Consider the following 15216-nt stretch of genomic DNA (forward strand, 5'->3'; position numbering starts at 1 on the left):
ATCACTGAAACCTCAAACAAATTTACCACAGACTGTGGGTGAAAGAAGCACTATGTGGCATGAAGTAATAAATCAGAATGATAATTGGACTTTGATATATTGCAGAAACATAAGATTAATATATGATTGAGATGTGATTGTGTATTCTTATGGAGTGATATACTGGAATAGCCTTTTATAAGAAATTTTAGCCCACGTAGCATTAAATTCTGCAATTAAATCTATGTCTATAATCAATATATAATAAATGATAACCCAACAATTAAATTTTACATTTGAAGAGCACACAGTGAATTATGTAAAAATATGATCTTCACTTTGTGAATCACTTTTTAAAAAAGCACTTTCCTATTAGCAACTAGCATGTGAAGGAATTTTAGATTTTCTCATTTGTTATGATCTGTAGAAGTGAAATTTCTTTAACCTGTCTGTTAATTGGTAAATTTATCATACAAATGCTGAAACAAAGCACCTTATATTATGCTGCTTAAACTTGCTTGTAATTGCACCTTTTGTTATCTGCAGATTTTTCTTAATGAATATCCTTGTGCGATATCGTTGTTCCCTGTGGGTCTGGGTGAATGATTAACCAACCTACAGCATCATTTACTTACATAGTTTCTATCTCCATACGACACTGTATTGTGAGTTCAGTGCTTCAGAAATAAACGCTACTTTCATTTGTCTGCTTTGGTTGTGCATCATTTATTTCTCTTCTACAAAATTAAATCAAGACCTCTGTAAAATTGTAAGGATTGGAAAATGAAGAATATTTTTGCTAGAAGCCTGACTAATTCTTCCCCTGCTGTAGTGGTCCCACTTCCAATTTAACCATTTTAATTTGAAGGTAATTTTGTCTTCAAAATAAATTATCTTTTAATTTAAGCCATTCTTTTACCTTGGGCATGTATTTATGTCTAGCAGCAAACATTGTTGCTTGTTGCTCTGACTGTCATTTAATTTTTAATATGTACATATATACATTAGAGGAGCAGTAGCAAAGAAATAATGAAACATCACTACCTTCCCTGTAGTTGTGGAAGCATTTTGCACTATTTTTGTACTATGTAAACAAAGTTTATATTTTTGTAGAGGCTTAGCTTTACATTAACTAAAACAATTTATTTCTTGTTAAACAGACAACAGCTGTTAACTTAAACTGACAAAAAGTCTAACAAGAAAATAACTTTCAAAAAAAAAATCACAGAAGTTGTTTGCACCTTTGACAGTGGGTTACCACATGTACATAACTGATAAAAGGGCTCCAGCTCTGATGACGACTTTATTGCGTTTTGTACTGTAAAACCTGAGATCATTCCATTTAAAGAAAGTGTAAAATTCTAGTAATCAACACAAGGTTTAACGGAAAACTTCTTTTTTTTTAGTAGCAGTCTTTTCTTAAACCTGTACTTTCAAGTTAAATTCTCTGAACCCAGCGTGGAAGTGCGCAGCGTGCCACGCTCTGGTGTAACATTCATTCCAACGTCCACCAATATTGTACTTTTTTACGTGGGTTGTAGCTCTGGAGATGTTTCCTTATATTATCTGTAAGGACACGGTCACAGAACACCAGAGCACAGGCTTCTGTTGCACAGCACTGATTTGCAGTCTCTTCAGTCAGCAGCTCATTAACAGATCACAATTACTGTGCCTGGCTTATCAGCTGGCTCTGTGTTTTCATTGTTAAATGGCATAAAGCAGAATTTCCAGCTGACAAATGGATCTGTAGACCACATCTCCTCTGTCAATTCAACATCGTGACAACGACACCAGTACACTACTGCGATGAGAAAGCTGTTGATGAAGTACAGCCAGGGGACATTCATCTCCACGTAGGCTGGAATCCGAGCACCGACAAACAAAATGGTAATTTGAAGAAGAACAAAAGGTGCCCAAGTGCCAAGAAAACAGATGAGGAGTCTGGTCAGCAGCTGCCACTTAAAGCAAGTGCCATTGTTGTTAGACACGTACGAGAACATCAGAACAGGATGGCTGGCAAAGGAAGCTACCCTGACAGACAGCAGCATGGTTAGAACTTCCCTCCGACAAGCCAGGAGAGCCATGCCTACGAGCAGCAGCATGGCACATGAGACCGAGTAGTTCTGCACGCTGGCATAGAGAGGACACTGATAAGGAGAAAAACGGTTCTGAATTTCTAGTTCTTCATAGATAGCAGGAACTTTCAGAATACAAAAAAACCCTGAAATCCATATAACAACCACAGCAAAGACATAAAGTAATCTTTGACCTCTTTTAGGAAATGTAGAGGTTTGGGCTATAGTCATGTAATAATCCAGACCAGCTGCAAGATACACTGGGTAATGCAAGATACCATAGGTAAGAGAAATTATCTGAGTGAACAGGCAAATGTGGTACTTCGTAAATCGTACACCCCAGAGTGCGAAGTCCTCAAAATAGAAAATGAAAAATATACTCATCAGCAGCGTGAAATCAAGAAGTGCCAGTGAAACACAAAAGTATCCCATAAAACTAACTTTCACATTTTTTTGCTTAACTTGCAACATGAAGAAATCAAGGAACACTTTTCCAAGCATAATCAGGAGCAACATGCAGCTCATTTCAAGAGGTTGGTTGAGCTGGGTGTAGTGGTACTGACCAGAACAATTTTCACAGAGTATGGCAGCCATCTTCCAATGATAAGAACCAGCAAAATAAGTATCACAGGGCACAGCCCTTCATATCTGGAAAAAAAAAAAAAAAGCTTTGCAGAAAGTGTATTGGGGGTACCTCTACCTATTAGTTCATTCTCATCGTAGCAACTACCAAGTTTACATCTGAATTTTCCAGGCTCCTTAATTAGGAGTAAATAGCTTCACTAACACATCATTGTCAAGAAGTGCATAAATTTTATCTTCTTCAAATTACATTGAGAGTTAAAAGGGTAACATAGACCTAAGTTACTTTTCTAGCTGCTTTCCTAAGGAAAAGTTCAGGAAATAAGGTTGACTGAGTTCCTTTAGGAAGCACGGGGCTCCTTCTGTCCAGTTGGGCAGAGGGATGGGTGTTTCAGAGCTCCTCTGTATTTTGAAGTAATTAGGTAACCACATAGGACAGAAATCGCAAAGGTCACAGGAGATGTTACAGTATGGCCCCAGTTCATTATGCTCATGGAATCTATACAGAATTGAGACTGCAGAAATATCCTGAAAGCAGAAAAACCATCAACCCAACTCATCCTTTTCAGGTGCTAAAATCCAAAGCACACGTGCTTCATTAGTTGGTTGGGCTTTTTTTGTTCATCCTTTAGCAATGTAAGAACTGCAACCATAGATACCTCAGAACAGCTGGTTTTCCTCTTGGATTTCTGTAAGTTTCCTTATGATAATTCTTTTCCTCATGTTAATTCCTAAGAAAAATGAACACAGGATGCCTCCGTGTGTGTCAGCAAGACATATTAGACAAAGCTGTACATGTTTTCTTCTCTCTTTTCCTAAAGAAGCAAGATGGTGTCAGCATTCTCAGTGGCAGCAGAGAGAAGCTGAGGAGCTGAGGCAGCTGTAAAAAGGAATTGCCTCTTAGGATCTCTGTTAACAGCGGTTCACTTGCATTTAAATAGACACCTACATTTTATTACCAGCTCGCCAGAGTTAGTGAACATTTGAGTTCATTCTGAAGAGTAGAATGAGAGGAACAACCAGAACTACTTGGCAGTGCAACCTGAGGTGTATCCACTAGCTACAACTGCACTCGGGTACAAGCCTACCTGGCTGCTTCACTATTCGTCTGCACAAGCACACTTCATCCTCTAAAACCGAATACATTTTACAGTACAACTTAAAAACAGCCTGCAGTGTGTGCCTTGTCTTCATACACCGGACGCTGCACTTGTGTATGCAGAAAGGAAGAAACCTGCATACAAAACCGGTCATACCATGTAAGCGATAACTCAATTTCGTATGACTAAAACGCAACATCCCCTGTGCACAGGTCAGGCGTTTCGTCTGCGGGCGCGGCCATGCACGCCTCTGCCTCGGCAGCCTTCTGCTGCCCGCGCTTCCACCTGCCCCGTCCCCGCGGGCAGCCCCCGGGCCTCTCCTCCTCCGGCGGGTTTCAGTTCCCCTCTGCAGGGCCCCGGTCCTCTGAGGGGACGCCCGCAGCTCCCGCGGCGGGTTCCCGCCCGGGCCGGCCCCTCATTCCCCCAGGAACCCACCTGTGGCGCCCGCCGCCCCTCTGCGCTCCTCCTCGGAGGCTGCTGCGCGCACCTTCCCCGGCCTCCCGCGCCGCCCGGCCCCCTCAGGCGGCGGCCATCTCCGCCCCTCCCCATCGCACGGGACGCGGGCGGGGTGGGGAAGGGAAGGGAAGCGAAGGGAAGGGCTGGGCTCGCCGGGCCGGGCCGGCCGCTCGGCGCCCGCCGGTTTCCCGCCGAGCCCGGGGCGCCTCAGCGCGCAGCCCCGGCCGGGCCGCGCCCGGCCCTTCCTCACGGCGGGCGGGCGGGGCGCGGCGCGGCGGCGAAGGCCTGGCGTTGAGGTAAAAATAACCACTTTGAGGAAAAGCGTTAAATATGTTGTGTTTAATCCCTCCCTCCACGCCCGCCCGCTGTGACGGAGGGAAGCGAAGCGGGCGGTGAACGCCTGTCGTTACCTGACCGGCGAGAGCAGGGCAGAGCAGGCCGCAGGAATCGCTACGTACGTGGCAGATAAACATTCTCCATTCCAAATGTGCACTGTGTGTGTGGAGAAAAAAGCAGTGAGGCGATGGCGGGGTGCTGAGGGCGCTTCAGTGGGTGTCAGTGGGAGCCCGGGCCCTCAGGACCGGGGGGTGATGGCGGCGACGTGGCCTGTGGCGGCCATCACGAGGTATTCCGTTTACGAAGCCCAGTGTTCATGCTATGCTCGCCCACCCAAGTTGGCTTTGGGACTCGTAGTCCTGTCGGTAAACTGTGACCGGTTTCACCCACGCAGGGTTAGTCACAACGAGCGGGGATGCTGATCCTCTCCCAGAGATGTCCCTGAAAGTACCCAGTGGCCTTCGGAAGACCTAGTTCCAGTTTCTTTCCTGGTTTTGCAGCTGGAAGAGCTCTTGGCACGGATCTCCTGTTCCCGTCCACAGAGCCCTGCATGGGGAAGCGCATGGCTTACCTTGGGGCACGATGGCACCTGAAAGGCCCTGGATTTGTGGGCTTTCACACGCACCTTACCGGTCCTGTACTGAACGCAGTATGCTTCTAAATTTGTGACAAATCACCTTTCTGCAGCGTATCAGTACTTTGATCATTGATGAAGCCATCAGACAAATGTGAATATTGCAGAATTCAGCCAGTGGCATGTTTGCAACACAGTTCAAATTTTTAACATCATGTAATGTTTTTATGGACCACTGCTGGTTTTGGTATACAACACAAAACTGTACAACCTTTTAGTACCGTCTATTTATTCTCTTCCACAGGGGAACTTCGTATTTGACTGGCAACTACATTCCGGTAATGATATAGTTGAAGGGCTATAGAGTAAATATTAAGGAATATTTTGCTGTGAATGTTTTTGTGGCAAAAAGATTTTTTTATAAATGGCACTCTGAATTCTGTCTTCCTCAGAGATTCTTAACCATTAAGTTTAGGAGGGAGGTTAGGGAATTTGTTAATTAACAAATTAACAATAATAATATTATTTGTTTTAAGATAATGATGAATTAAAGTAAATAATCCTGAAAGTATATATAAAACTTTCTAAATGGGTTGGATTTTTAGCTTGGCCACCCTGTAGCAATCTACTTAATAGAATTTAAAAATTAACAGTGACAGCTTTTTGCCTCTTCCGGATCAAACTACTAATTTAGTTTTCCATTTGCTGTTTTAGTTCCCACCTAGCAAGAGGTGTAGGATAGGAGCACATCCCACCACAGCCATGGTTTGCCGAGTGTCCTGAGCTGCACTTCTGAAGTTAAGTGGCAGTGGTGTCCCTATTGCTGCGTGCATGCGATATAGCTGTAACACTGTGACATCTTTACTTTTTCGCTTTATGTTTTTGGTAATTCAGGGCTAAATCTAATGAGAAACTTGGAAGCCCGTGAGTTAGATGCTGCAGCACCTGCCCTGTGCTGAACATCCCAGAGGCCAGTGCTGCCACTCCTCTGCCTCCACAGACAGTGAGGTTGCCCATCCCGGGATGCTTGTCCAAACTAGTTTACCACACAGGAGTTGCTAGTGTGAGTCACTAGATGATCTGGGAAAAGGTAGTGTCTAAAGTCCTGCCTTTCTCAAAAATTAGGTACTGGTGGGAGTAAGTGACATCTTTTAGATGCTTCCTGCACATTGGACTGCCTGAGAAATTTAGGCAGAACATCTGATTTCTGGGACCTAATTAGGAGAGCTAAACCTTTGTGAGCTTTTTGGATTTGTTATTTGTTACTCAATTTAACCTGCCTTTTGTTGGGTCTAAAACTCCATTGTTGATCATAGAGCAGCTACATTTTTAGTGTGTGTAGTGTCCATGGCAGGGGGGGAACATTTTTTATTGTCTTTCTGTGGCGGATCAATATGCAGTTTCTGTCTCAAACATTTCACGGTTCCGAGAAACCCACACCTTTTTTGGTACAACGGCTTGAACATGCCTTGATATGGAGTGGACCCCAGAAAAGACCGAGATATGGTGAGAGGAGACACCAAGGTCTGCAGCTGTGCCGTTGCCTAATTGAATCAGCCTGCGCAATGACCTGTTCCTGCAGAGCAGAGATACAGTGAGAGGAGACACCAAGGCCTGCAGATGTACCGTTGCCTGATTGAATCAGCCTGTTGCATATGCATGAAGTTTCTTGGAATCAGCCTGTTGTATATGCATGAAGTACGGAGATTGTGGGACTCAGACTGTATAAAAATGACACCATCAGAAGCAAAAAGGGGGACCCCCACCACCAAGGAGCATCAAGAGGACCAATGGGACGCCGCTGGATCCACTGGTGGTGATATCTTCTTTGCTGTCTTTCTTTCCCTCTCTCTTCTCTCTCTCTCTCTCTCTCTTTCTCTCTCCTCTCTTTGTCAAAGTGTAAAAGATGTGCTGTAGGAGACTTGTTTGTTTAGTTGAATTATTTAGTTAGAGTAGTTGCCATTGAGTCATTTATGTAACCTCATGCCTTGCATTTTGTATTATTAAATTGTTAAATTGGTTGGCTGGTGTCATTTCACCTTAATTCAGTCGAGGGAGAACACGAACTTGGTTGTTGGTCTCACGGGGAAGGAGGTCGTCCTAAACGACTCCTATCAGGCCGCGACACTTTCTTGCAGGGTAGATTGCAAATCCATGTTTTATCTGTGTGAACAAAAGTTGAGTGGCTGGTAGGACCTCTTCTGAAAGAAACTAACTCTCTGGAATTAAATTCAGATGTAGGGAGAAGGGGGTTTTGTTGGGTTTTTTTGTTTGTTCATTTGTTTTTTCCCCTCCCCTTCCCTGATTCATCTCAAGGATTATATAACTTCACGGGAAAAAAAGTGTTCTTTTTGTGGAAAAACAAGATAATTGGTATTATAGTCTGAAAAAATATGAGAGCTTAAAGTAATCTCAAGCAGCATTCACATTGGCAATGTTTACTTATCCAAACAGTATTACTAGGACTGTTGCACAAATTGCAAGGTAGTAAGAAAATGTTGACACCTGAGGTGGGTATTTTGCATTCTGAGCACCCAGTCCACAGCATGCTCCCACTCAAAAGTTTCTGAACGGTGATGCCCTCATTAGTAGGCCATTTTCTTCTTACTTCTAATCCAAAGCAGCGAAAGTGATTTTCCCAGTGGTAGCTAGGGATTTGCTTGGATGGTGTCTTTCTGACGTTTTTGTTTGTTTCCGATCACGGCTTGCTTCATGACTGCAGGAACTGCTGTACTGGCCTATGTGGGGAGATAGCCCAGTGGTGGAAATGAGCAACCAGGAGGAGAAGGGAAGAGTTTAAACCTTTTTTTCTGCTGATAAAAATCCTAATGAGTGTCTGACCTCCAGAATATACAGCACAGTGTGTCTGCTCCATGCTGGGCGAGCCTTCCAAGCGGTCTTCTCAGTTTGTGCTGCCCAAGTTACACCCTGAGTTAATGTTGGGACTGCTTCTTGGCTTCCCTTTCCCTCCACCAAGGCCCACTGCGGTGCTTGTTTGAAAGCTTGCTTATTACTCACTGATTATTCTCAAGTGATTGTTTTGTGTTTAGAGGCTGCGTTTATAGCCATGTGCGGCTATAGAAAGGTTTAAGAAATTAATTTATATTCGCAGGCAGGCAGCAGTGTGTGAAAATGAGACAGGGGACTGCCTCCTCCAGGAGGAAGGCACATGAAATGGTGCAGCAAGTCTCTTGCAAAAGCTGTTTGTGTATTCTTCAGATGATCGTGTTGAGGTTTTGTGTCCCCTGTGGTCACAAGATATTTGCATAGACACTTCCTTCTTTCTTCAAGACTGTTTCCTGCTGCTGGATGCTCATATTTTAGGTTCTGTTTTTAACTGTAACTCCTAAGCTTTTAGGATAAAAGGGAATGGAGCAAGAAAAAAAAACCTCTCTAATTTCAAATATGACTTGATCAGTTTCTGAAAGAAACAGTGAACGAAGTGTCCTCACAGAACAGGGATCGGTCTCTACCCTCTCCTTCCTCCTGTGATGGAGCTCAGCACTGCAGCTTCTGAAGTCACTGAGAAAGACCAGTAGAGAATAGTAGAATTTCTGCATGTTGCTTCTGCTTCACCCTCAGTGCTGCCTGATTTAGGGCCAGGAGGTTTCCATCAGACAGAGGCAGGTGTAGGTAATGGATATGACTAATTTACCATTATGTGAAGGAGCACAGGGTATGCTTCCTATGTAGTTAGCACTGCATCTTTACTTTTCCCCAGTTCTTCCTGTTTGGGACGTGTTGTGCTTTAGAAGCTGGTTGCTATCTTCCCCTTTATTCAGCTGAGCGGACGTAATAAATTTCAGCCCCATTTGTGTATTTCAAGGAATCTTACACTGACGTCTTGGACACCTCAAGCCGTGTGGGAGCAAGACAGGGAGATCAAATGCATATTTATGCATTTTGACGTCATGTGTGGGGAAAGCTATACACTGTGACGAGAACTCCTGGAAAAATTATTATGAGAAGCAATATCCTGAGCAGCAAGGAGCTGGGCTGTGACTCCGTGTGGAGATGAACAGCCATAACAGCCATGAGCAGAGCTGGCAGTAGACCGCGATGAGTGCAGAATGTTGCCTCTGGAATGCATTTGTACGTGGAGGTGGGTGCCAAGCTGGTACAGCTTTTCCTGTGTCCTCTTCTTTTTCCTGGATGTGCCTTTAACTGGGTGTTGCCTAGCTGAGTGCGTTTAATGCCCTATTAGATTTTATACTTCGTCAGCACAGGATTAGCAACCGGAGTTTTGCAATGGCTGATGAGCAAGCGTTTGTGGAGTTGTTGTTCCTGAAAGGCTGCATGTCTCAGAAAGACAGTATGGTGTTTATGAAGATTTTAATTTTTTAATAAAACACTTAACTATATTTTTTAAAGAAGAAAATGCTTGACCAGTGTCCCATTTACAAGATGTTTTCATTTACTTTTCATGAGTCTTTTAAAAGCACAATGTGCATTTGGATCTTGATTTGAATCTTTTGAGGTGCTTATCTTAAAAGTAACAGGTTTGTTCTTAGGAGGGTCTTGTTGAGAAGAAACTGTAAATAATTCCATAGTAATTTTAATTTGAAGGCATCTTCTTACAGCATTCTAACTCTGCTTGCTCAGTGAAAATCTAGTAAATGCACTATGTAGTTGGTGCCAGCCTTGATGCATTTTTTTGAAGTAGTGTTTCCTTGATTTGTATAATTGCAGCATCTTTCCACTGTACACTGTATTTTGCTTATCTTTGACACAAAGAATTTTTCAGGGAAGTAGAAGAAAGACAGAAAGTGCAAGGTTCTGAAAACTACATGACATGAACCAGTAATTTATAAAACCCAATTCATGGTTTGCTGTGGTCACTGTGACAAGAAACTAAAAAGTTAAGACTGAAGCCAACCTGGAGTGCAAGGTGTGATCCTACTCTCAATATGTTGCTCACAAACAACAAAACAGAGCTAGTAAACTTATGTAACCTTTTAGTGAATTACTACCTCCCGGTTGACTTCAATTTTAAACAAATTCTACGGTAGCACTTTCATTTAAACGGAAGCTAAAAAGGGGGGAAATGTAATTTCAGTCCCACCTTCAAGCTGAACAACTCGAAACTACATCTTCTGATTCCCAGCAAACAGCCTTTCTTAATTATTGGTTAAAAACTCATATGCCGTAAAGAGAAAGTAAGAATTTAGTGTTAGGCTAGTGAGAGTCGCTCAGGACTGTTCCCTACGTTTCATTTATTGACTAGTAAAGGTAAACTGCAAGAGTGAGCACCTACATCCTTTACTGGATCCAGGCTACAGAGTACTTTCAGGGATCATAAGCGTAGCCTTTTCTGTGTTTGGTTTCTGTTTTATGTGATGAGGATTAATGGAGGTTACCACCCGTAGAGAATACTTTGATCAACATCTAAAGCATGATCAGTGTTTACCAAGTACTGTTAGCTGTCTCTCGACTTGCACTGAAACCATTTGCATAGTGCTATTACTAACTCTAAACCAACTCCTTTCTCAAGTCTTTTATCATAAAACAATTGTCTTCCTGAGTGATCATTATTTTCACAGTAAAAAAAAAAAATGCATGGCAAAGCAAATGCCTACTGTGTCAGCCAGTTAAGTAATGGACTCTTTGTGGACACAAGCAGGAAATGTGCCTTTTGTTTTCCTGCACCTGTTGCTGTATTACAAATAAAATTATCCAATGTTTTATTAAATAAAATGAGAAGGCCTAATGAAATTGTACCAGCCATTACCAGGAAGTCTATTGAAAACATTCAGCAGCTGCTTCAGTCGCAGTTCATTTACACTGGTGGGATTGTTTTGTCCTTCTCCGTATTGCTCTCAGTGAGAAAGCTACAGTGCCGTGTCAGTGTACAGCAGAGCCTTGGCCCATTTCATAGCACTCCTCTAGCTCCCTTTGAAGTATTTGATCAGAATCAGTAATAAATCGTGCTCAGCAGTTAAGTACCTATGACTTGTAAAAGTTTGTTAGAAGTCAGTGGCCTGGGTCTTACAGCTACGTGTTTTGCAAACACCAGCTTATGTACCCTTAGAGAATGGCTGTAAAGCAGGTAAAGATCTACTGTATTATTCTGATTTTATAGAAAAGGATTGATCAGAGAGGTTGAAGAATCAAATCAGTCAACCCTTCTTATTAGACAAAATACCTAGGTAGGCTGAAGAACCCTCTGGAGTAAGCTGGGGGTCAAGCCTTGTTCCATGTAGTTAAAAATCACCACTCTTTCTCTAAAGGTCCTTAATAGAATTGATCTCTCTTGCTCTCTTCTGTATTTAAAAGTCAATGCATCTATCATACAGCTGTGCTGGCAGGTAGGTGGAGACTTTCACAGAACAGACTGTAGTTCCTAATGAGAGTAGCCTAATTTAAAAGAAAAGGTAACCCTAGCAATAATCGCTATGCTAAATTCTGAAGAGTAGATCTTACCTAAGAAGTTGCATCATAACTACTTGGGATACTGGAAAATGTTTGATAAAGACTTTCTGGTAAAAACAGTGTAATAGAGAATTTTGTTCAAACTTGCATGATTCCGGTATTTCTAGGTTTGGTTTTAAAAATGTATGTGAAGTAGCTGGATGAACCATCAGCCAGGCAGTAAGCGATAGACAGCAGCTGGGAAGTGGATAGCTACTATGCCTGTGGGCAGGACGCGGGGTCCCTAAGCATCTCCTGCTGGAGCGTTCCTTTCTGACCACCGAGTGGGAGCAGAAAAATGACCACCACAGCCTGTCTCCTGTCCTGTTTTTGCGATGTTACCAATTTGTGGATCTACTCTGAACTTAACCCAGTACAACTCCATAGAGAATTTAGACTCAAAGACGAGGAAATCAGGCAAATACAAGCTTTCTACAACTTAAAGAAATAATGTGTAGAATCTCTATGTATAGAACCTTCCTATCTGAAAAAATTCAGCACAAATCTGAAATTAGATGCTGCAGTGTGCCTCAAGCTTTTGCATCCCCAGTTTGGCCTGCGATGAGTAACGTCAAGCCAGGGATACCACTAGCTCTTCGGATCCTGTATTTTAATAAAGATCCACTTGCCTTTATCTCACAACCTGTCTTTTTGAGCCCATCCTACTGGTGCTCTCAGCCATCTTGAGATGGCCCTTCTCCCTTCCAGCACTAACTTGAGGAGGAGGAGGGAAAGAGGGAAATGAATCTGGATGTTAAAAGGACTCGGCTCTCCCTTAATAAGTAAGTTAAGGGCATGAGCATCTTTCCTAGGGTGCTTAAGGGCCAGCACCGTTTTAAAATCCGCAGTTGTTGCCATCGGATCCACGTACCAGGATTCTGCACCTCTCTGGCTTACACCTGTTCGGAGGTGACTGAACACCTCCCTGGTGCCTGGGGCTAAAGCCACGAGCTCCTCCAGCCCGGCTGGCCTGGCAATGCAGGGCACCTCGATCAGAATAAGGCAAATTTTGTGGACGGGGCAGAGGGGAGGGACACGTCCCCGTTATGAGGGGCTGGGCCCTGTCATCTACAGCCAGGCCCACAGGGACCGAGGGCTCATTTAGTCTCGGAGCAGCCCGTGATGGGGAAGCCAGTCTCCTGTCCTCTTCTGCCAACGGATCCAAGAGAGATTCTGATGGGCACTTCCAGCTGCTGCCAGTAAACAGCTGCAGCTGGAAGAGGATGTTTCTCTGTTGCCCAGTGCTTTTGGTGCCAACCATGAGGTTGTATCACTTTGCTATCCTTGTCACCCTGTCGGAAAATTATATTCTCGTACAAGCTGCAGCGCTGCGTTCAGATAAAGAAATATGCAAGCTTGTCAAAGAGTAATTTTTAATTATTTCTTAATAGCTAGAGAAAGAGCTGCCTTTGTTTAAGGACCTCAGAACACCACAAGTGAGCTGAGGTTATTGTATCCATACCAGAGCAGAGCATACTTGGCTGTAACATCTCCATTAAATGCTGATATGCATTAAACACTTGCTTGTGATTCACCAGTAATTATTTAATTAAAAAAAAAGTTAGGAATAATCAATTTTCTTGCAAAGAAAAATAATCAGAAAATTATACTGGTTATATAAAACACTGGGAGGAGTATTAGTAAGACTGCTCTAAGATTTTATGGCAGAAAGGACATTTTAATAGACTAGCTATTTAAATAACTTTCCCCTAAATACATATACATATATACATGTTCCCATAAGGTCACCCTAGACTCTGGAAATTAAAAACTCAAAATCAATAAGAACTTTGAAATACCAGATATAAAACTATCCTGATAAATAACTGAACGTGGCCGAGTACCTTTGTGATTTTCTTTGGACTGGAAGCGTTTGTCAGGATACCGTCAGTCCACTCACAATTTTACTATTACTGGCATATTGTAATTGCTTCCCTCATTATCTCATTCTAAAATAATTCAGAAATATTTGGGGAATATCTGTAGAAAATGCTAGATTACAGTAATGGGTCATGAAGTTCTTTCCTTAACCACTGAACAGCCCCAACCAGATCTTTCTTCACACTACTTCTGAAGGCTCAAGAGATGTTCACTGCAGGGAAGTGAAGAGCTTAAGGCCAATTCAACTTCTACAGCTGTGTGAGCTTGGAACTCAGTATTAAGGTGACAGTACAAATTTTTGATAGTTTTGAGAACCAGACACTTGCCCCCAGGCGGGGAGCACTGGTGTATCGCACACACCCACTCACCAGGAAGCAGATGGCAACATTACTATAAAGTATTTATTACATGACCATTTCAGCTTTATTTTCTCAGCAAGACCCTCAAGATGTTACTTCGCTTTTAGGAGGAAATGCACTTGAAACATAACTGAAATCCACTGCACTAATTTCTCCAAAACCTGGCAGCGGCTCAGCCACCTGCAGTGAATCGCTGCTGGACACGTTGCCAGCACGCACGTTGCGCCGTGTGCAGCGTATGGCGAGGCTCTCCCGAGCGCCAATTTGTAAATGGCTTCTGGAAGACATGTATGCAAAAGGTCAGCCACCCATGGGAACTGGCAGGAATCTAGCCTAACGAGCTGTGAGGATGTCTTCAGTCTGGAAAAGATGTTTCTAACTCTGCCCTTGCATGGTAAAAAGCAAGACTTACCAAGCAAGCTGCAGAACTCGCTCTTCAGGTCAGATGTACCATGAATTACAGCGCCAACGAGCTGAAGATTCTTGCACAGGACAAAATTGCTGCTCTGTTCTTAGCACTAGGCATGAAGATGTGAAATGCAAGCTCAAAGGAAACTAAGCAGCTGTATGAGCAGAGAGTGTCTTAAACCAGCTGCTGAAATGAGTGACGAGGCAGCTGCTGGTCAAGATGTTTCATCATCATATCATGCGTGTCACAGTGAGGGTCTGAAGACAGCGACAGGACTTCGTTAGCTATTTTAATCAGCAATAACACACAAGTGTCCAGAAGTCAATCCGTTTAGGTAATGGGTCCTTTAATTTTTAGCTATATTAATAAAAAAGTGATCCAATGTATCTGTTTCCTTTCAGAGTAAATATTCAGGAGATTTTAGAAGCAAATACACCGTATCCACAAACTGTTCATCAATGCCCCCATTACGATGTACATATTTGCACAATCTGAAAAATGAGCATCTTCATCCAAAATGCCAATGCTGGAGGGAAGGGGAAGCAATTCAGGATAGGAACACAAGTTCTCCAAGTCAGTCATTAAAATGTCAAGCTCAGCCTTATCTTCTCCGAGTGGGCTGGGGAGATGATCAAATCCGTAGTTACTGCTGAAGTCATCTAGAGGAATGATGCCAAGTCTAAACCTCTTCAACGCCTAGTTACCCAAAACATACAGTACAGCCTCCAAAACGTCCAGTAGAAAGGGATGCACAAGAGAAACTGCACAAACAACTCCAAGTTATTTATAAACAAAACAAATTATTAGTGGTCACTTCACATTAGCTTTGAGTTACCTCTATTTCTGAACAGATGGATACTCTCCTGCCTCTTCAGTTTAAAAAGTATTCCAGTTCCAGAATACAGAAAGTTTTAACATTAAGGCATACATACAGCTATGTTGTTTGCTTTCATTTAATAAAGATCAATTTACTCAAATACATGGAATGTTGGCACAAAACTAAAGCTCTTATGGAACAGCTACCAATCATACACAAATATTCTGTGAGGTCCTCTTG

The 15216-nt window shown here is 42.8% G+C and overlaps 1 protein-coding gene across 1 annotated transcript; it reads right to left on the reverse strand.

The window, feature by feature from the left end:
• Positions 1-1628: 1628 nt before the first annotated feature.
• Positions 1629-3177, reverse strand: GPR160 (G protein-coupled receptor 160; the record flags this gene model as incomplete). The annotated part of the gene is made up of 1 exon (XM_082003392.1): positions 1629-3177. Exon 1 carries the CDS (start codon positions 2646-2648, stop codon positions 1629-1631), a length of 1020 nt encoding a protein of 339 aa, XP_081859518.1. The 5' UTR covers positions 2649-3177.
• Positions 3178-15216: the final 12039 nt, after the last annotated feature.

The sequence above is a fragment of the Phaethon aethereus genome (genome assembly GCF_964289735.1).
Source record: "Phaethon aethereus genome assembly, chromosome: 9".
Classification (NCBI taxonomy): Eukaryota; Metazoa; Chordata; class Aves; order Phaethontiformes; family Phaethontidae; genus Phaethon; species Phaethon aethereus.